Source organism: Orbicella faveolata, unplaced genomic scaffold (genome assembly GCF_042242905.1).
Source record: "Orbicella faveolata isolate gen_17 unplaced genomic scaffold, um_ofav_v1 contig_13, whole genome shotgun sequence".
Classification (NCBI taxonomy): Eukaryota; Metazoa; Cnidaria; class Anthozoa; order Scleractinia; family Merulinidae; genus Orbicella; species Orbicella faveolata.
The window spans coordinates 9,979,730-10,001,124 of NW_028301540.1; the positions used below are offsets into that span (position 1 = coordinate 9,979,730).

The window sequence follows — 21,395 nt, forward strand, 5'->3', positions numbered from 1 at the left end:
TTTGGGGGTAGCGTTGCGTGACATCCCGAAAACGTCTACAGAAGAGACTAGACTTTGCCCTAGTGTATGTAATAAATAGAGTTCGTTAGAATGTAATAACCAACTGTGAGTCCTTGAATTTTTTTTCTATTATTTTGTGCAGATTTTTCAGACAAGAATTATCAACACTCCATTGTAAGCAACAGCTGGTTTATTAAAAATTCTAATATCCTTTAACTCTCATTAGCGAATAGTATCGCAAATTGACTCACACAGCAATCTCACTGACAAGTAAGTAGCTCTGCATGGTTCATCATACTAGTGCATGCATTTAGCTGAGAGTATTAAATTTCAATTCAGATAATGATGATTGTCATTTTCAGGCTGTCCGTCCAAAAGGTAACTATGGCAGCAGTTCAATGCGGGATTAGTTTTTGCTGCGCGTGGAAATACTCTTATTATATGGTTAGCTCCGTGAGCGGGCAAGATGAACCAAATCCTGCGCTGTGATTGGTTACCCGAGCGGGCAAGATGAAGCTATCTTGCCCGCTCGGGACTACCCGCCGTGTCCCGCAAGAAACATTTCCTCAAAAGCCGTAAAATATATCCTTTATTGACCAAGTGTGAGGTCAAGATGGCTGGATATTGGCCTCGTTCCTGTTTTTGCGTGTTTATGGACCGAGACGGAGTCGAGGTCCATAAACACGCAAAAAAAGAACTTGGCCAATATCCAGCTATCTTGACCTCACACTTGGTCGATAACCCATATTTCTTGTCGAATATAACGAGGAATGCACCCATGTGAAAAGGTCGGGAATGCCGTTGTCTTGCCGTTAGTGGTGTAAATGACAGATTTTGATTTTACTTAGGGTAATCGGGACAAAACGCCACAAGTTTTAGCTATCAAGGTATGTTTTATGGTTGTACTCGAAGAAATAATAAATACACTGCCATGTCCGTTTTAAAGTGGTATCATTCAGAGGTAATTAAAACTTGCACCACGCTCAGTTTGGTCTCCTTTAGGGGCTTAATTCAAATTGTACCACGAGCATTTTCATATGGGAGCTTTCCCCCTCCCTCCCCCCACTCTTATCCTACTGAATCTCCTGGGTTCAAGCCATTTACCTATTTATGGGATTGTTTGAATTGTCTGTTTTTAGGCTATAGTGAACTGCTGTGTTGCTGTATTATCAGTTGTACGAAGAACTATTTATGGCGCCGCTCATCAGGATAATAGAATTACACGTCGAGATGCGACCTCGCACCTAGTCCATGTCAAAAAGAAACGCCGAGCAGGCCCTGAGGACGAAATTGGTGTGGACTGTCCTTGAATTTGCCGCCATTTTGCATTTACCAGCGATTGCTTCAAACAACCCCAGAAGCACTTATAGTAACAAGTTTCTGGGGAAGTGTTCATTCGTGCTAATTATAATTAACATTAATTCACTTTTAATCCAGTAGCTGCCAGATCAGCAGGGAGCAGATTCGGTCGAAGATCGACTCACGCTGCAAGAAACCTGTTTGGGTTTTAATTGTAACCCGTTCAAATTTCCCAGTTGTACCGTGATGGCCTGAACGCCATCTGGAATTATATTGACATTTGCAATGTTCCGGCCAGAAGTGTTCTGGAGCGATGGTTGTGTCGACATCAATTCTTGTCGGTCCATCTTCTCGATGTTGTTATTAAAAGTCAATGAAGTTGGTGGAGGACTGGTAAGAAAGAGTTCGTCATTTACACAGATTGTCGGCAGCTCTTCGTGATGGTCGTCTGTTGAGTTCGTGGGTTTGTCATTGACAACCGATTTATCCAATTGCAACGTTAATTGCTGCGGCTTAAAATTGCCTTTGCGAGCTTTATCGACTGGCTTTGTCGAGAGCGATGAATCTTCTGTGTCTTTAGAGCGATTTCCGGCATTCGTAAAAGAATCCTGCTGTGAATCGTTCTTTTGGGATTGAGCGTTTTTGGTTGTGACGGATTCCGAAATTAGTCTGTCATTTCTCCTCAGATCGTCCGTATTAAAAGAAAACGAAACTGGCTTAAAGTCTGTTTTGGAAGTATTTCCAAGGTTGATTGACACGTGCGCGATTTTTCTTTGACGTGAAGTTGTTCCACAGAAAGTGTTTGCTCTGGGTTTTTCAAAAGAACAACTCTCGCGATTGACTACATTGCTTATGTCGCTCCCTCTTCTTGGGTTTTCCGGTTCCCCAGAATGGCTGTTATTCAAGTCGGTAATTTCATCATCATCGTCATCATCATTGTCATGATCAACGTCATCATGATCATCCAAATCACTATTACTCGAGCTACTTTCGTCATCGTTATCGTTTTCATCCTTTTGCGAGTTCTTCCCTATTGCTTTATCAGCTTTCCCCTGCAATGCTCTTATTGTCTTCATGTCCAAATCAAAACAAGAACTTCGTGTCTCCCCGAAGCGACGGGTAAGTGGGAGAGTAAGCGACGATGGATCAATTGGTGCGGATCCCTTTCGGTCCGCGTCATTGGTTTGATCTTCTTCACCCTCAGGAGTTGTCTTTAGTATTGACGGATCCATGGAGCGTCTTCGTTTTGCGCCGGACAGAGGTGATAAGGACATGCGGCGTACCGCTAGAAGAGCATTTACAGATTTCTGAGAAATGAGTTAAAAAATGATTCATCAAATGTGTTGAATGGAATGCGATTCTTGGTTTTGAGCTTATCTTTACCTGTAAATATCTAGTTAAAGTAGAGGTCTTTTTGCAGGGATCTTGGAGAATTCAGACGAACCGGAATCGATCACTAACTGGTACCAAACTGGAACGAGGAAAACCCTTCCCGAAACTTCATTGGTTTCGAATCTTCCAATAGCAAACTAATAAAAACTGATTTTAGATGTGAATTTTTTCAAGCCATAGTCGCCATTTTAGACATCTGAGCTCGAAATTATACCTCGCAATGGTTGATCTTCATATGAAATTCTACAAATCAAATGCAAACAATCCATAACAGGTCAGCGTGCCGTTTACCTTCCATCTTCTCTTCGCCATGAACGCCTTATGTTTTACTGTGTTTATCTTCGTCCCTGTGTCGTGTGTGTCCTGCAGCAAAGAAAATAAGCACTCTACGTTAAGATGGGCGTGTCTGTGTTACAAACAAACATACAGGTGCTCTAGAACATTCAACAGTAACTACAGGTCAAACTTCAGTCATTTAGTATCATTTCAAAACGTTTGGGGACACACCTAAATCCATAGGAGACCTAAGAGGGAAGAATCTCGTTCAAAGACTTCATTCAATAAATGACAGAACATTTGCTCTTTTTGTCTTGACCAATAGCTAGTGACCCTTTTACAGCACGAACTGCACATAAAAACAATTTACTAAGCTGAAACTGACCACTAAACATTACCTTTATCCATGGGTGCTGGAAGCATTCTTCTATTGTAAACCTTTCACTGAAAATAAGAGCGAGGTTGTTAGTGATGTGGAACATAAACACCAAAGAGTGAAAGGAGGATTCCCAAGCCATAACATTTCCGCGACAGTACGTTCCACCGTACCACTGTATTCACTACATCTGTCGATTGGCTTGGACACGTTTTCGACAACTTCTGGTATAGTCTTGTTGTGCCTCCTGAGGAGAGTGAAGTAGCCTGTAAGCAAGCTCTCTTGCATTGGCAGCTGTTTAGTCTAGGAAGGGGGGGAAGGGGCATCAATGATCACCCTTTTAAATATAGTTGATAATCAAGACATTGATTGTGCATTGCGCCGAATGGTACTTTACTTTGACTCCATCATTTTGGCCAAAACCTCGCTTTTGAGCTGTTGTTTTGGTTGGTTACCTTGGCTCCTTGACTAGGAGTCCTTCAATAAATTCCATCGCATCATGTGACAAGTCATCGAAGCATTCGTCATCAAAATCCCAGTCAGCTTTAGCCACTTTGACCAGAGTTTGATGATCATCGTCTCCTGAAAATGGCATCAGCCCGCTTAATCTGCAAACGATGTACAACGAACATCCGTTAAATATATTCTACCTCGGTGATAAAACAAGCAGATCAAGAAGAGTAAGACGACAAGGAAGTAGGAGAAAGAGGAGGATGAGGCGGAGAACGACGAGGAGAAGGTGGAGGCGGAGGAGGAGGCAGAAGAGGCAGAGGAGGCGGAAATGGAAGAGGAGAAGCCGGAGAAAGTAGAGTGGGAGGAGGAAGAGAAGAAGGAGGAGGTAGAGGAGGAGGAGGAGGAGGAGGAGGAGGATGTAAAGGAGAAGGCGGAAACCAAAAAGGAAGAGGAGGAGAAGGAATGGGAGAAGAAGGTGGAGGCGGAGGTGTTGGAGGAGGATTTGGAATAGGAGGAGGAGGGAGGAAGAAGAGAAGGAGGAGGTCTTCTTGCAAGTTTTGGAATTCAGCAGTGCAATTGAGCTGTACACATCAATATTTCTAACAAACGTTGCGTTCTAATTCTTTGCGTTGCTGAAAAAGCATTTGTTTTTTAGTCTATTTTAACTTATAGGAGCAAATAGACTCGAATATTGTGAATGTATGTTGAATGATAGTCATTGTTTAACATTTGAGAACTTAGGTCCAGTTTTTCAGCATTAGAAACGAATTTAAACATGTATGATATCACACACGTTCTGTTGCATACTTACAAGACATACGTGACAACACCCAAACTCCTGAGAAAAAGAGGGAAAAATTAGAGAAAAGAAATAAATTAACCTTTATTGAATGGAAGTATCGTTACAAAGGAAACCAACCTCGTTCCCAGGTCTTTTTCTCAGAAAATGGGAAATTTCTAAGGGAAAAGCCCTGGTAAAGAGGTTGACTGGGAAAAATTACCCAGAAGACAGGCGCATCAACTGATAGACGACAAAATTTCGCATAATTTACATTCGGAAGAAACGTATAGTACTAACCAGAGAGAATTCGGTTTTCTTACCATAAGTCACTGGCGGTTGACACAGGCTTCATGCGTATAACTTCAGGAGCTAAGAAAAAAAGCATCAAGTATACATTGTTAAAATTAAATGTAAGTTTGCTGATTTCATCAGCGAGTTTCTAATGTGTCACTGAAAAATGTTGATTTGAGTTTTATGACTGAAGTGGACACCCTCAACTCTGTCTCTGTGGCGCAATCGGTTAGCGCGTTCGGCTGTTAACCGAAAGGTTGGTGGTTCAAGCCCACCCAGGGACGTATTCTTTTTTCTTTTAATTCTCTTTTTTTTCGATTTAAGTATTCCTTTATAATTTAGTAGACGTCGTTTAATTGACCTTTTTCCGTACTTCTTTTTGCCTCCGTTGCAAAGTTCGACTTCGTGCAAAGTCTGTTTGATATGAAGCAGCTTCTGCTCACATGACCACTTTTTCAGTGTAACAAATGCATTTTTGCATGAAATATTTTTATTTGCCTCGCCCAGAGACAAAAGTCAAATCGGGAATGGCCATTTCTACATTTATATGTTTGCTAGTCAAAACGAGAGCTGGAGTTTGTGAGTAGAAGATGGTTGCACAGGAAATTAGATGCCCTACAGCATCGTTCTCAATGCCTCCTCTTCCTGTCTTCAGACGACCCCAGAATATTCCAATCATGGCATTACTCGGCGACATCAACAGGCCATTTGCGAAAAAAGAAATAAAATAAAATCCCCACGTTGCGCCGCGCCGAGGCTTAGACAAACACAAAACAATTAATTTCTGCCTCCCTCGACCTCAGTGTTATTTGTTTTGTTTTTACACCCCAGCCCTCTGCGCCCAGAAGTGTAACAGCTCTCGTAAGCTTGTAATTTTCTTCATTGTTAGCAGCTGTTATTGTTTTAGGGCTAGGAGCATTGTCTCTGTTGTTTGTTCTATTGTTCTCTCAAAGGGTAGCAAGCTGTTCGTGTGAGACCTTGACAGAGCTGCTACATCACCCTCGGCGCCAAGTGATAGCTCTCATTTTTCGAAAATGGCCCACTGAAAAATAACCGGCTCTAAACTAACAGTATTGACTTTGCCGAGACAGACTACCACATGCATAGACTAATATTGCGTGGTTAGAGATGATTATAGAGGAAAAAAGCTTCCCTTTTAATTCTCACCTACAAAGTCTGGGGTTCCAAAGGAAGATTTAACCTCTTCATCGGAATCTAAATTCCTGGCCAGTCCGAAGTCAACAAGCTTGATGTCATTGGTATCCATGCTCACACACAGAATGTTTTCTGGCTAAAGACGAAAACAGAAAGTTGACGTGAATAAGCAAGGAAGAAATCTTAATTGTATATCCCGTTTTGTTATCCGGTGGCCTCCGTGGCGCAATCGGTTAGCGCGTTCGGCTGTTAACCGAAAGATTGGTGGTTCAAGTCCACCCGGGGACGTATCTTGTGTTAAGTTGGAACTACATTTACCCGTTTGGACGTTATTTATTTGTTTTTTTTGTTTTTTTTTTGCCCTTGCAGATAACAACGTGATCGTACGACTCCCTTCAGAACGGATACATAGGTTGGCCGGGGCGGGGATAGACTATCCGATGGAGGAGGGGCTCACGTTCATGCGCTGACCGAGGCAGAAATGGCTGTCTTCAAAGCGGTCTATTCAAAGAGGTTGTAAATTAAAGTGGCAGAGAGGAGACTTAAAAGAGTCCCAAAAATGAAGTTCCGACATAAAAATTATTCATGCCACCACATGGATACGCTGGGCAGTCTACGTTTTCTTGGGCTGATGGCGTTGACGACGATGATAAATTATAGCAGCTGTTTCGAGGACGGTTTTTCCATGAAAACGTCAAAGCACACGTGCCAATATCAAAAGGAATACCGGGTAGTCACTTTTTTCCCGTAGCTTGATCAACGTTCAAGGTGATTTTACGCGAATGAAGGGAAAGCCATGAATACTTGTATGCACGCCTTCTTCCACTTTCCGTGAAACACGTACCACGAATTTCAATCCAGCAGCATTGTCGCATACGCTTTTACACTTCTGAAGGACAACCCATTACGAAACAGCTGTGTATTCAAAAGTGTGAGATAATGATGGTAATGTCATTCTATCGTAATATACTCTCTTGACCCACAACTGTTATCATTTTTCTTTTTATCCTGGTATAATCGAATAGCTAGTACAGAGAGAGAAGTGCTTGTCACCTTCAGATCCAGGTGAACAATATGCCTTTCGTGCATGAATTTTAAAGCTTCAAGGATTTGTCTGACGTAATCAACAGCATCATCCTCCATCAGGTACTCTTCAGCAACGATTCGCTCGAACAGTTCACCTCCATGGACACTAAAACAGGATGAGAAAACAGGGTGACACATTTAATGACAGTTTTTCAACCTTTTACATCCAGCACCATCCTTGTTTCCATTTATGCGATTCTCAGTTTTGAATGTGTGAATTAAAGCTCTGTTATTTTGTATCGATTCCAATATAAAACTAACAAAGGAAAACATCGGCACATGTGAAGGTAATGGAGTGCAAATCCCTACTGGATAAACTGCTCGGCAAAATCGTGATGTTTCGTCCACACCTACACGTTTAAGATGATTTCCAGTCCGGACTGCGCACTCTCGAGAGTTTGTTTGCGTTTTTTGTTTTGGTTCATGTAAGACGACACAAAATGTAACATTTCGTAAGTTACATGAATTAAATTCAAAGTTTCATGAAAACCGCCAGCGTCGATGGGAAGCTTTATGCTTCTTTCTTTCTGATATCACTTTCTGAAACAACTTCGTAGCTGTAAAAATCAAAGAAACTGTTTGGAAAAGGACTTAAAATGCCCCCTAAGTAAGGGAAGCGGTTCGTAACGAATAACATCGATTCGCATTCCATCGAGTGAGACTCACAAACATTAGAGTACTGAGACTGCGCAGATCGGACTGGAAATAAAATTCAAATAGTTCTGCCTTCTACTCTCTCTGGGAGAGCAACGAGCGTTCATGGTAGACAGGAAAGCTACCCCGTTCGAATGCTCCCCAATATGGAGCGGTTTTCAACTGAGTATCGTAAAACCAAAACCAGACTATAACATATCAATAAGATTACTCAGCCAACCTCAAACCGTAGTAGAGCGGTTTTTAATTCAGTGTCGAAAGTAATTACGCAATTACTTTGGTTTTAGTTTTACTACGGTTTGAGATTGGCTGAGTAGTCTAATTGGTAAGTAATTGGTTTGGTTTTGGTTTTACGATACTCGATTGAAAACCGCTCTAAAACGTACAAACACCGAGACCAAAGTAATTGTCTGATTACTTTTGACACTCAATTGAAAAACGCTCTATGTGGTAAAACAATCAGTGAGGTAAAATGAGACTTACAGCTCTAAGACCATGACGATTTCAAACGGCGTCTGATAGGCATCTACCAGTTCCACAACTTTGTTATGCGGTCCAAGAGAGCGCATGATTTCGATCTCTCGAAGCACGGTTTTCCTGATGTTGTGGTTAGCGGTCTTGATTACTTTTGCAGCGTACACGTTTCCTTTTGTCTTGTGAGTGCACTTCTTAACAATGCCATAAGAACCTCTGAGAAAAGAACAAAGAAAGAAATGTGTGAACAGCACCAATGTTGCGGAGGCGCGGTGGCCATTGCCAGGCTGATGAAATGGGAACAAGTTTATTTGGCTAGCTACACATCGGGTTACCTGGAACAGTCAAATTCAGCGATAAGCATATGTTTCAAATTCCCCGTCATTTAAAGGAGCTACGTCACGGTTTGCGCATTTGCAAAGTTTAGCCTAAATTATTCAAGTTCGTCGTTTGTAATTCGTGTCAATCATCTCCATCCTTACTAGCCATCCTTTATCCTTTAAGCTTTATTATTTTCTCTTCGCTGTTTTTCCATCTTGATAAACTGTCATTTTCAGGTTCCTTTCAATTTAAAGGTTATTTTGCTCGTGGCCGAAATAACTCAAAATACCGTGACGACCGAGCTCCTTTAACCATAAGTTCTGAAAACGTCCCATCCATTTGCAAGCAATAAATTGATACCGTTTATGTTAATGGCTAAAAGGTTACCACACGCGCATAGAGAAAAGCAGTAGGATCCCAACCCATTTACGTGGATAAAGAGGCAGATAACCGTTTGGGACAAGAGAAGATCAGATTCGACGTTTATCAACTAGCCATTTTTGCGCTTTCGCCGGATACTAAAAAATTTAGAATCTGCTAGCATCAACCCATCAACGTTCTCAAAACAGATATCCTTAAACTGCTTAAGTAGTGTGTCGACACTACGCCGGAGAAATTTGAAAACGCAGCTTTATTTCTACGGTTATTCCTATTGTCCACAGTTATACGTCACGTAGACGGAGCTTTTCAAAAACGCTATTCCAAACGGAAGAATTTGAAAACGCCGTCTTTTCCTTTTTGGTGTGGACGGAAAACGTTTTGAAAACGGAGCTTTTCGAAACTGATGGCGTCAAGATAATCAAGTGATTTTCCTTCCCGAAATTTCCTCAAACACAAATCCAAAATGACCAGCAGTTGCTGCGTTTTCAATTCCTCCGGCGCAGTGTGGACGGAAAACATTTGATGCGTTTTCAGAGAGAAAACTCCGTTTTCAAATTTATCCGGCGTCGTGTAGACTGGGTCCAAGGTTGTCCACAAACACAGGTCACAGATGACTTCATACTTTCCGTGTTGTTTTGGTTCACATTTTCTGACCAGTTTGTCAGCACTGTCATAACTTCTGGCAACCTTTCAAAGCCTTACGTCTGGTTCTGCAGCTTAGAATTTAGTTTTCACTGAAATCCTCGGATTAACGGTTTAAAAGAACTGGACAAGCAGCAGCCTTTGACATTAGCTTCCTTAAAGTAAACAAGATTGCTGAAGGTTCTGAACAAAATTGTCGTGATGTGTGAGACATTCTAATTAATCAAATTCTTGGGATTGGTCCTCTTAAAATAATGTTTTCCTGTTTGGAAACTTCCTCATTACTCCGTGAAACATTTCCAATAAATGCTGAAAACTTCCTTGGCTCATAACAAAGTCTGGAGAATTCATCTGATTGTATGCTTCTAGCAAGGTGACTAACTCATGCAAAATTATTGCTGGACAGCTGAAAGAAGATGTTAGATAGATGTGCTGAAAATCTGACACAAAGCCGGTAACATACCGAGACCTGTGGGAAGACACTTCGCTAATTGTAAACATAATCTTAGTTACTTTTTTAGCCGCAAGGTTAAATAACCCAGGAAAAATTACTAGACAGTCAAATATCTTGTGGATTTTGGTATAAACCCGCATTGCTTTAATTCTTTTTGTTTCAATAAAGAGGCGACATGATGAGGTTTGTCGTTTCGACCATTTGTCAAGAATCGTTTGTTGTGAGGGCCATTTTTGGTCGTTTCATTTTGCTGTGGTACTAGGGTATACTGCGTTAAATCGTTACTTTTTGAGAAAAAAAAAAGCCATTTTTTCAAGGTTAGAATTAATTGCAAAGGTACAATTACAAAGAAATAAGCCCGGAATAAAACACTTACTTGCCAATTTCTTTTTCGAGGTCATAAAACTCATCCACGGCTCCATACTTCACGAATTCTTCTTCCTCCTCTTCTTCTTCGTCTTCCTCTTCCGTTGTTTTGACCACGATGTTGATGGCGTTCATATCTGCAACTGTGCACGAAATGTAAAAAGATGGCTCGCTAATTTTCATTCTTTTATACGTCAAGAAATACTCCTTCCTCGATGAACTACAATATCTCATCCGGCAAGAGCTAAGCGCGGTCACTATGGGAGATTCCATCGCCATATTTCACCAAACAACCTCAAAGCAACCGATGCTTGAACTCAACGAGAGAGTTATCAGATGCCCCATACACCGCAGATGCTTTACCATATCGAAGCGAAATAACTCCGGAGGCGTTTCATGTGCCAGTAAAAATTCGACCCTTGTCCCCCAATCAGGGATTATCATGCCGTATCAGATCCATATCACGATGACCATGTTGTGATAATCTCACGTACTTATGAACAAAAATCTAAATTATAATACCTGTAATGTTTTTTCGCTTCCTCTCCATGTGGTACACGCTGTTAAATATAAAGAAAGAAACGAGAAAAAATTGGAAATAACTTTGTTTATTTAGTTCAAGACAAAGTTGAATTTGTCGTAAGATAATTTACACGTCTATTTTCTGTTCATTTTGTTGTTTTATTTGAGCTCTGTTCTTCGTCACTCGACGCGTTTAATAAGTTCAAAGGGGTTATCCGATGTTTCGAATTCTCTCGATAACAAAATTATCTTAAGTTTCACTATGGAAGCTCAAGCTACGACGATCAGTAACTATATTCTCGCAACAACATCAGTACACAGTTATCAAAGACAAGTTATAAGAAAATAGAAACTTATCAACGAGAGGAGAACTAAAACCTTTCAACCTCGAGCCTTAACGAGTTAAGTGCTCCTTAATTTTAGAGAAGAACAAAACTAATAAAAACATTTTTTAAGCCTCAAGAAAACTTCCTACAAAAACATGCTCTACGCCGACAAACATTGGGATTACTGTATAAACAACCTTAATTCCAGCTTCTTAACTGAAAAAAAAAAAAACTTTTAAGAGTATGAGTTAAATAAGATTAGTACATTTTTTCATAGACAATCTGCTTTCAGAACTGCACGTTGGTATTTGTCGAAACGTTCGATCACGTACAGCTAAGAAATGACTGGAATTTTTTAAGTCTCCCCTCTAATCCATTCAACAAAAGCAGCGTCATCAACTCTTAATCCCTCGTTTTTAACACATCGACCTGAACTGTACAGTTTCGTGAAACTCGACGGAGACAAATTAGCGAAACATCGCTCCTCAATTGAGGTGACAAAATTAATTAGAACTCTTTTGATGTCAAGGGTCTTAAGTAAGAGGTGCTTAGTTCAAGATTGTCAATCTCTGATGTGAAGTTTATATGAAATAATTCATATATGAACTGCGGTTGTAGATGAAAGTGAAGGATGGTCATCGCAGTAATTTTTCCAATTTAAGCAATTGGAAAGAAGAAGCCTGAAAAAATCAGGGCTTCAACGGGATTCTAACCCGTGACCTCCGCGATACCGATGCGATGCTCTACCAACTGAGCTATGAAGCCACACATTGGGAGCGAGGTCAATTTATTGAGTTCATATCTTCCCGTGCGATGATCATCCTTCACTTTCATCTACAACCGCAGTTCATATATGAATTATTTCATATAAACTTCACATCATTTCACTCCTCACGGGAAGATATGAACTCAATAAATTGACTTCGCTCCCAATGTGTGGCTTCATAGCCCAGTTGGTAGAGCATCGCACCGGTATCGCGGAGGTCACGGGTTCGAATCCCGTTGAAGCCCTGATTTTTTTCAGGCTTCTTCTTTCCAATTGCTTAAATTGGAAAAATTACTGCGATGATCATTCTTCACTTTCATTGTCAATCTCTATCGTCACTTTTAGCAACTACATGGGGGATCGCCAACATATGCCTCTTCTTCTGTTCTAATTTCAAAAATACCTGTACTCCGAATACATACTTTTGATATATCTGCAGGTACGTGAAGGCATTCGAATAAAGATTACAACCATGGCAAGAATTTTTTGTTAACAATAACAGGAATCTTATTTTTCAACAAACGACAAAACCTGGTTACAACACTTTGCAGCTTTGGTAAGATGTAAATGATACCAAAGATACAGTCAACATGGAATCCTATACTCTGTTAATTCATACAATCAGTCCAAATTAAGTGGCCCACACCTGCGGAGTGTACCCCGACTTCAGTAGCATGAACAACAAGGATTTAAACTAGGTTTGTTGTACTCCAAGTGGAAGCTCGTCCTCCTACCACCCTCTATCCTGATTTAAGGTTTCCCTGACATGTCGCTAGTACCCATTTAAAGAGAGGCACTGTAATAGTAGAGAGACAGTGCTCAAGCATCAGTAACCCTTGTCCCATCCCTTGGTTTTCTGATGACTTGATGCACCACATTTGTTTTCAAATTTGGTATTGTGCGTTTTGGCTTGTCTTGAGATTGCCATTCATGGTTGATAAGCAATTAGGAAGATATAAACCATATTGCTTGGTTATGTTCTCTGAAATCAACCTCGTTGTAAAAGAGTCGACTAATGACAAATTGCAATTTTCAGTAAGATATCACTGCCTTTAAGTATACCACCATAGTACTGTAATCATTTATTCTGTGTTCTGTAAGGCAATAACATTAAATTAAAAAAAAAAAAAAAAAAAAAAAAGTATACCACCATGACGTCATTTGACAATATAAGGCTAAGAGAATATCACACTAAGTATGAGAGCTCATTTTAGCGTAATATTCAGATGAGTGGGCACGCGGGAAGAGAGTGCCGAGAAAAAAGGCAGAAAAAGCGATCCTGAATTCTGAAATACTTTATAGAAAGAAATGTGCAACATCCAATATTTCTGCAAAAACCTAACGCGGTCCTGTAAAGACTGCAAAGCATTGTACATGCGGCCCCTTTGATGTACATTTAATACGACGAGCTTGCTTTCAGAAATGCAATTTGAAATGTAATTTCCTTTTTATTCAAATCATTTTTTTTATTCAAAACTCCTTGTACATGACTTTGTGGTAATTTTTAAATTCTGAATTTTATATCATGTTGTCTTAATTTTACGCAGGGCCCCTTTTGATACCAGCCTATGGCTGATGGGGCTACCCTGCCTAAATAAAGGTGACTTGACTTGAATGCAGAAACTCACGTTTTTAGGGGGGAATTTCGTTGGACACACACTTACGGTAGATATGAAATAAAATATTGTCGGGATGTCGAAATTGTTTTCAGGAATTCACATTTAAAGATTGTCGGCTTGTCTGCTAATGAAAAACCTGTGTTTTTATTGAAAACATCGGTGTCTAAATACTGTTAACTCCAATGCCAATGCTATCGAATACGTTCTTAAAACAATATTTATTAAGAGAAGCAATATTCCTAAAGTTGTAAGGACGGACTAAATAAATCTGCGTGATCGTGGCTTTCTTGATATGTGGTCAAAGAATATAAAAATAACAGCTCATCTGTAAAATTGAGTAATCTCCAATGTCCTACAAACGTAACCTTGACTTGATAGACACTGCATGACAGGCCGAGTATAATTGATACTGATAAATTCGTAACTTCTCTCTATATTTCCATAATGAATTCAAGAAAGTGAGTTATGGGAATTAAGGACTGGGTCAACTCAGGGACGGAAGGCTCGTCTTAATCCAAACTCACACATAGTAGAAAAGCAGAGGTCGCTATTGATATCAATGTAGAAATATGCAGTGGAGAATTTTGTTAGCACAAACTAATGGGCTCACCAGTAATGTTCTCACTGCTACATCAGATTCACGATATCTCCTTAAAGAAGTTCCATATCGGTGAACTGTAAACGCGGAAATGTCCCGGTCTGCCACAGACACAATATCCATAAAGAGCAATTTCTGTTAAGCTGTTTGTTTTGGTCCTTCTAGACTTCTAAACCATCACTTCTCTTGATCGCATCAAGATTTGCTCGCGATAATACTTTTGATCGATGTAGTCCTGTGAATGATTTATTTTTATTCGATTGCTGTTTATTATTAGAAGATTAGGTAACACTAAGATAACCGTGGAGTCAAGACATCGGTATATTGGCCAAGAATTTTTCATGTGTGTTTTATGGCCCGAGACGAAATTAAAGAGCATTATTTTATAAACACAAGTGTTGAATATGAAACGTTGTCCAAATGGCAAATGGCGTATCTTGTTTCTTTTAAGTTTGAACCTTGAAGTATTTCACTGATAAACAGTCAGTTCAATTTTACTCCTCAACGCACTCCCAGTCTTCAACTATAGAAACAACCTCGAATGAGCTAAAATGATATTGATTTATGCAAGAGAACCGTTTCGGTTTGTTTGATGCAGCAATAAACACCTCAGTGCAGTTATGCAAAACAACTATACACCGTAATATTCAAAACTCCAACAATCTGCTCGCCAAATGCGATAATAGGTACCTCCCGAACTGTGATGGCACAGCTATCGCCAAAGTCGAATTTTCGTTTTTTTCACTACGGGACCTTTTAGAAAAGGGGACGGCATTTTCTAAGCACTTAAACGTTGTAGGTAGACGTTTATAACCGAAACTCTAAGTGGACTACAAAGATTATCACGATCATTCGTGACGTAAAACGAGCTCCGTTCAACGCGAGATCGGGTTGGGCCGTTTTGGTGCCTTCATTAGAAGTATTTGACTAAAACTCCTTAATCATTTTGACTTTTCGTGTCTGAAATCGATCGAGGCGCGCAAAAAATAACGAATGTCATGGGATAAATACAGTTTACTTGGACTGAAGTATGCAAACAAAAACATTCCCTTCCGAGGCCACAGTGAAGGACACACTTTTCAAGATTGTTACGCTAAAGGAACTTACGGGGACCTCGAAACAGCAGAGCTGTAATGTTCCTCATACTAAAGAAAACATGCCTATTCTTAAGATATAATACCACTGGAATTAACATGAGCTCGTGTCCCTGGAGTTTGGTTTAGTTCCAAAGGAATGTATAAGAAAAGTAAACACTGACGAACAGCTAAAAAACCTCTTCTGTTCCACGCACAGATAGATCGTGCGCGCGAGCGACCTACCTCCAATGTTGCACTTTGCTGAAATGAAATGTTTCGTCAAATCCGCTTGGTTGGACCTCGAAATTTATTTGCACGATTCCCTAAGTTCGTGCTCAAGGCATGTCAATTTTCTTGGTTTTCCTTCCTCAAAATTTTCTGGCTCTTGTAATTAAAGCGCCGTTTAAGCAGTGCGCATGGTTATTTGTGTTCAATACAGTTGACGTCATCCCGGGCGTTCAACACTCTTTGCTGTGCATTAACTGTGTCAACACAAAGAGAGTGAACACACAAAGGAAACTTAAGACAGAAATAGAATTGCTTAGCACTTGTGACAAGCTGGCATGTTATGAAATGGACACATGTTCATTCTACTCACGGAAACGAGCAATGGCGCTGAGCAAACATACGTCAACAACAATAACAATCGATTTTCTTTTTATTGCGTCCCAAAATAGCCTAGTGGCTCTTGTCACCCAGGTGTTACGGCCAGTATCGAAAACCTTAAAATAACCAAATTGGACCATCGCCTAATTTCTTGTAATCAAACTCGCAGAATAAGTATGATAATAACTACAGCAATTGAACTAATTAAAAGCCAATCTTCGCGGAACAAGAAAACATTAATCCTTCATTAGAATCTTAATAGTAGCGTGCTTAGTTAATAAGTCGTAAGGACTTATGAACTGGTAAATAAAGAGTCAACAAAGCATGCACACCATGCTAATCAGTCAATACTTAGTTCGATTCTGACTTCGTCTTTATGAGAAAGCAGATCTTTCCAGACTCTACCTCGCCGACCGCGCTCTGTAGGGGAAAGTTTCAAGATTTGAAAGCAATAAGCGCCGCAAAAAGACTTTCACTAGAACTTCAATTTCCGAGAAAAAAAGTATGTTCTAACTTTAACGAATTATACAGGAAACATTGCTTAATTCCCCTAACTATACCATAACAGGTTTTGCCAAATTTCATTTAAAACTAATCCGAGTCAAACTATTCGGCTGAGTTTTAGTTAAGTTCTTTTTCCCGTAGTATAATTTTAATTGCAATAAAAATTTCTATCTTGGCCATTGTCAGGAATGTGTTATACAGTATGTCAACATGTACCTGTTCAAGCTTGTTCATAGCGAGTTTTTGTATATATGGATGTGATACTGTGCTATTAGGTTGGGCGTTACTTTCAGGGCGTTTTATTTGAGTAAATACAATGTGTTTAAACTGTAAGAAAAAAGGAATTATAAGGATTGTATTAATGTAAGACTTTAAGAAACGCCCGCACACAAATCGTTGTACGCATGCGTTAACGAACGAGATTGCATCTAATTGTCGCGTGGCTCGTTATTATGCATATAAGTGGTAAATAGGTAAATACGAAGGCTTATTGACTGAGTTGAAACTATTTTACTCGTGATCATGGAGAGAACCACGCACTGCAAATTCCTTCTAAATGACTTATACAAAACAACTTAGCTATTTATCAACTCGAAGTTAGTGAGGCTGATGTTTTGAACGTTAGTCTTTCGTCAGAGTACTCTGATGAAGAACGCCTAAGACGTCAGCTTCGCAACCCGTTTACGGCGAATAATTTACCTTTCTCAACATCAAGTTGATAAATATATAGCCAAACGTTTTACTTGCCCGTTGACGCAGCTCCACAGTTTCTTTAGAAACTAATGCCTTTGTTAGACACAAGGAATTTTTTTTGCTGACCTAACTGCTGTACAAAAACTTTTGGTAAATCGACCAAATTTTCTTATTGGCGAAATATTGCAACTTTCTCTTTCCAAAACCTTGCCAACTTGACAAGTACTACGAATTTAACTTATCCTACAATCCAATTAAGCTAAATAAGTTACAAAAGACGTTTTTTTATAAGTGACCACAAGATGCTGTGTACATCATCCTGTGGGGTATTAGCAAGAAAGGACTTCGGCAGATTAGACAGAATTTCGAAATTAACTTGGCTTAAATTATGGGAAATTCTTGTGCACGTTTGACATGCGTTGCTCCGCTTATTTTGGCTTTCCACGCTTATCAAAGCCTCTGTCGCTGAGCTAAATTTCCCTCATGAACGACAAGACGAAAAAAAATCGATCGTCACTGAGGCTAGTCATGGTCAAATAAAAACACATTGATACCAATCCAAGTTACCCACGACCGTTGACATAAAGCTTTAATTTAACTTTCTGGCACACGACTTCCGGTAATTGATACTTGTGATGGATAATTATTTATTCTTTCAACAGAATCGACTGACCGAGATAGGTCAAAGAATTATGCCTCTGGGTTAAAGATCTCGATATCGATCATAACAACTTAATTAACCAGAGCAGCTGCCTGCCACAAAATAACCCATGAAATGCACGGAGTATTTCGAAATGAACACGACATTCTTTGATATCTTAACATTTTTAAAGTCAGTCAGTGTCTTTCAAAGAAAGAACAGTTCTACTTCGGTCCGTGGCCTGATTCTTAACTTTATGCAATTAATAAAATGAAAGGTTAATAATGTAATACGGTGCTTTTATTTACAGTTTTAAAATTTGGAAATTTCAAACTTGTTATGTTTGATGTCATACTATACTCAGTTGAGAATTTGCTACGATGCCTCGGTTAAGTTCACACAATTTCTTTACAAAACAATTCTGCTCTGACAGTCCCTTCAACGGAGTAAATCACAATTTGTTACAGGAAAAGCATCCAGCTTTAAATCTTTTAGAGTGTTGAAAGTTTTGAAAAAAAAAAAATTAATGTTGAAAACGTTTATTTTGTTATTTTTCTCAACTCCTGCAGTATTGGTTTTGCTAATCGCGTCACCACGTCCGTGGAATAATGGCCGAAGAAATCGCGGTTGCATCGTGGCCTAGCTCCTAACCAACATGGCGGAACTGCTTCGAGTCTTATCTTAAAAATTTCATCCAGCCATAATGTTTTGATCAGAAGAACACTCCGACTTCAAAGTTTTACAATGCTGCATCATTTTAATTATTCTACGGCTAGTAAAATTGGTTGTTTTCTGTTACAGAGATTGCATTAAATATTTGAAACCTTTTGAAAAAACATTCTCATCAATTTACGATCAGCGGGGTTCAGGAATTTTAATTTCGTCCTCTTCTTAAACTTTTGTTCACAAAATAGACCCCTAGGATTGGAGAAAAAGGTTCAAAATTAAAGGACATTACACAAACGATAGAGCTTTGTTTCTGAAGCTAAGGACAAACAATAAACAAAGGCACCTAGGAGGCGGTAACGTTGATTAGCCACTCTGAAATGACACTGAACCTCGGCCAAATTATTTCTCTTGAAATTTCTAGAGCAAGTTAAGCTTCAGGGTAATCGACAAGAAGGTTACATTTGTTTAGAGTACCTAAGCTAGTTTGCTTTCAAACCTTAAATCAGTCGACTCACGGAAAAATAGATAAGACTTTTAAATACAAACCGCAATTATCTTAGTTTATAATTTTTGAGGACGTGTAACAAAGCATCACTTAGACACTTCAGGTCGGAAATGACCCAGAAATTTCCTGTTTTAATATAGTCAATATAGGCAACTTCAATTAACGTAATGCGTTTCTGTTCTCCCATTTTGTAATGACAGTGGTGTGGTTTTAACATTTTCTAAACGTTACACATCGTATCACCGAGTTCCAACGCCGACCATTACTTCTAGCAATTATATTACGATCGCGAAACAAGTTGTTTGTCGAATTTCAGCTTTTCTTCTGTGATCAGGAAAGTTTCAAATGTCATTTTGAAAGGTGGGTCGGGAGAAAAGGTTAAAGACATGAGTGCTTTGCATTGAAGGTTTAATAGTAAAAAAAATTACGTAAAAACAAAAACAAAAACGAAAACAACAAAACAAAATAACCAGCGAAGCTACCCAACTTAAATAAAAAGATTACCTTGTCCTACTTCCACAAACAGAGAGCTCGTCAGCATAACGAATCAACATAAAAAGCCTTTCTTCTTTAAGCCGCTAGACTCAATACCTTTCACAAACATTTAAATTCATTGCGCTTAGCTGCATGCTATACTCACGTTTTGTGCTTTGAAGAAGTTTGTCACCGAACAACTTTAAGAATGCACTTGTTATATTTAACACAATTGTCTCTCGAGCCATTCTAGAGTGCCTAATAAAGGTCTCGTTTGTGGAGGTTTACGCGCTGAACTTATTTATCATTTCAAATGCTAATTTTTGTCGCGCGAAGATTATTAATTAAATCCCTAGACACTCTTGGTTATAAATTGTTAATTGAATTCAGTAGTACCTTTGAGTTCTTAAAACAATAAGATTGTGAACATTTTGTGTACACCCATTGAAAGCCTTCTTTGATTTGTGTGTTAAAGATTTCGTACCTTCAAGTCAAAACCCTCGCGAACAATCGGCAAGTCAAAGCAAATATTTCCAACAGAAAGAGATGTTTTATCACTCCAAAATTTGCAAAACAACGCTTTCGCTAATCACTGCTTCTCTCGTAATTCTTTCTGTCGAGACGTGCGTGTCTGGGCCACAAAGCATGAAATTTAGTTGTTGTTGTCTTGTCGAAAGCTAATCTATATTGACAGTAAAAGATACATTTAGTTCTGGAGCGGATCCATGAAACACAGAATTTGAATAGGTCACCACATCAAGGCTTTTTAGTGATATTGCATTCACAATTCCAAGCCCCGTACACAGCCCAATCAAATGTCGTTGTTATATGGCATTTGAAGTCTCGTGACACAGTGTGATAACGTTCTTGAGACGGAACACACTGCATATTTTATACTAAATTACTCGTATACTAGGTGAACCCCGGTTCGATCTCTTAAACTTTTAACTTTGTCTACAATGAATGGATCTTAAACCCTTGTTTTTGACGGCGAAACCTAGTAAGAACTACGATAAGACCACAGACACTCTGTTGATAACTTATGAAAACTAAAGCAGGTCTATCACTTAAAGTGCTCGAGAAGACCCGAGTAAGTCATCCCGTAGCAGCACTGGTCACGTATTGTTGCCAGTTTTCGGTTTACCTACAAAATCTGAATAATAGAACGCCTAATATTGTTGGAAATTACGGATCTAATTAAAGTTGGACAGTTTTTCACTTGAGTTCTGTTGAGAAGGAATCGATGGTTCTTTTTCGCAAAAGTTGATCACCAAAATACTACTGTAACACATTTAGTTTAAATAATTTCCTTAGTGATCTATTAAAAACATATTTTGTCTTCTTGTAGAAGCCGCACCGCTACCATTAACTTGAAACCGCACCATAAGCACTTGACCTCTGTGGTATAGATACTTTCAAAGCGACCGAAATTCTACCCTCACGCAGGCTTGAAAACTTTGTTCCAGCGATTTGTCTTCAAGAGAAAGATAATTAGAAGCGAAACTGTTGGAGTGCAGCAATTCTGAAATGACTGTCCACGTATTAATTTACCTGATCGAAGGGATTCCACAGATTGAACAAACTATCTGTTGCTTAAATGAGATTAGTGTTCGAGACCACATTATCAAAATCAAAACATTTCGGGAAAAAAAAAACGGTACGTCGAGTCGAACCAAAATAAATGTCGTCTCGTTGTACTTGTAAACATTTAATAATCTCCCAACACCTAAGTTATTGTTTAAGAAGAACAAACCTTAGAGGTTTATGGTTGGAAATTTTGCGTCTTCTGTCCATGTTGCTGCTTCTTCCTGAAAATCCTTCTCAAAATGTTGTCTGTTCCTTCCAGGGACCAATTCCTGTGAGTTTGGAGGTGTACTTCTTGCTCAGGCTCGTTAACACGCAAGACTTGGTGAGCAGATATCTCTTTTAACTTCACATCCCTCTAGGTGTTGCAGTTAGTGTGAGCCTGTCTAATTAGTCCAGCCTTTGTTTATAC

At 39.3% G+C, this 21,395-nt stretch overlaps 1 protein-coding gene and 2 non-coding genes across 5 annotated transcripts; 2 read left to right on the plus strand and 1 right to left on the minus strand.

Moving 5' to 3' along the window:
- Positions 1-172: 172 nt before the first annotated feature.
- LOC110058053 (uncharacterized) lies at positions 173-21,388 on the minus strand. Of its 3 annotated transcripts, none has more exons than XM_089284562.1 (12): positions 21,153-21,388; positions 10,924-10,961; positions 10,412-10,544; positions 8,247-8,453; positions 7,077-7,215; positions 6,036-6,159; positions 4,898-4,946; positions 4,608-4,634; positions 3,799-3,951; positions 3,366-3,411; positions 2,983-3,054; positions 173-2,606 (listed from the first exon to the last, which is right to left on the minus strand). In XM_089284562.1, exons 1-12 carry the CDS (start codon positions 21,191-21,193, stop codon positions 1,449-1,451), a joined length of 2,187 nt encoding a protein of 728 aa, XP_089140688.1. In that variant the 5' UTR covers positions 21,194-21,388; the 3' UTR covers positions 173-1,448. The 3 variants fall into 3 exon arrangements, with proteins under 3 accessions (XP_089140688.1, XP_089140689.1, XP_089140687.1); XM_089284563.1 differs by lacking the exon at positions 21,153-21,388 and adding an exon at positions 15,552-15,762; XM_089284561.1 differs by lacking the exons at positions 10,924-10,961; positions 21,153-21,388 and having other exon boundaries at positions 10,412-10,880.
- Positions 5,079-5,152, plus strand: Trnan-guu (transfer RNA asparagine (anticodon GUU)). The gene has a single exon. It is a non-coding gene; the product is annotated as a tRNA-Asn (tRNA).
- Trnan-guu (transfer RNA asparagine (anticodon GUU)) lies at positions 6,238-6,311 on the plus strand. Its single transcript has one exon. It is a non-coding gene; the product is annotated as a tRNA-Asn (tRNA).
- Positions 21,389-21,395: the final 7 nt, after the last annotated feature.

What these genes read in the sequence shown, in the direction of transcription:
- LOC110058053 (XM_089284561.1), bottom strand. Translation starts at nt 10,680, where the DNA reads ATGGCGATGGAATCTCCCATAGTGACCGCGCTTAGCTCTTGCCGGATG. An exon ending in TCCAGCACCCATGGATAAAG is followed by an intron (nt 3,055 to 3,365) that starts GTAATGTTTAGT and finishes TCTTTGCTGCAG; the next exon opens with GACACACACGACACAGGGAC. An exon ending in TGGCGAAGAGAAGATGGAAG is followed by an intron (nt 2,607 to 2,982) that starts GTAAACGGCACG and finishes CTCATTTCTCAG; the next exon opens with AAATCTGTAAATGCTCTTCT.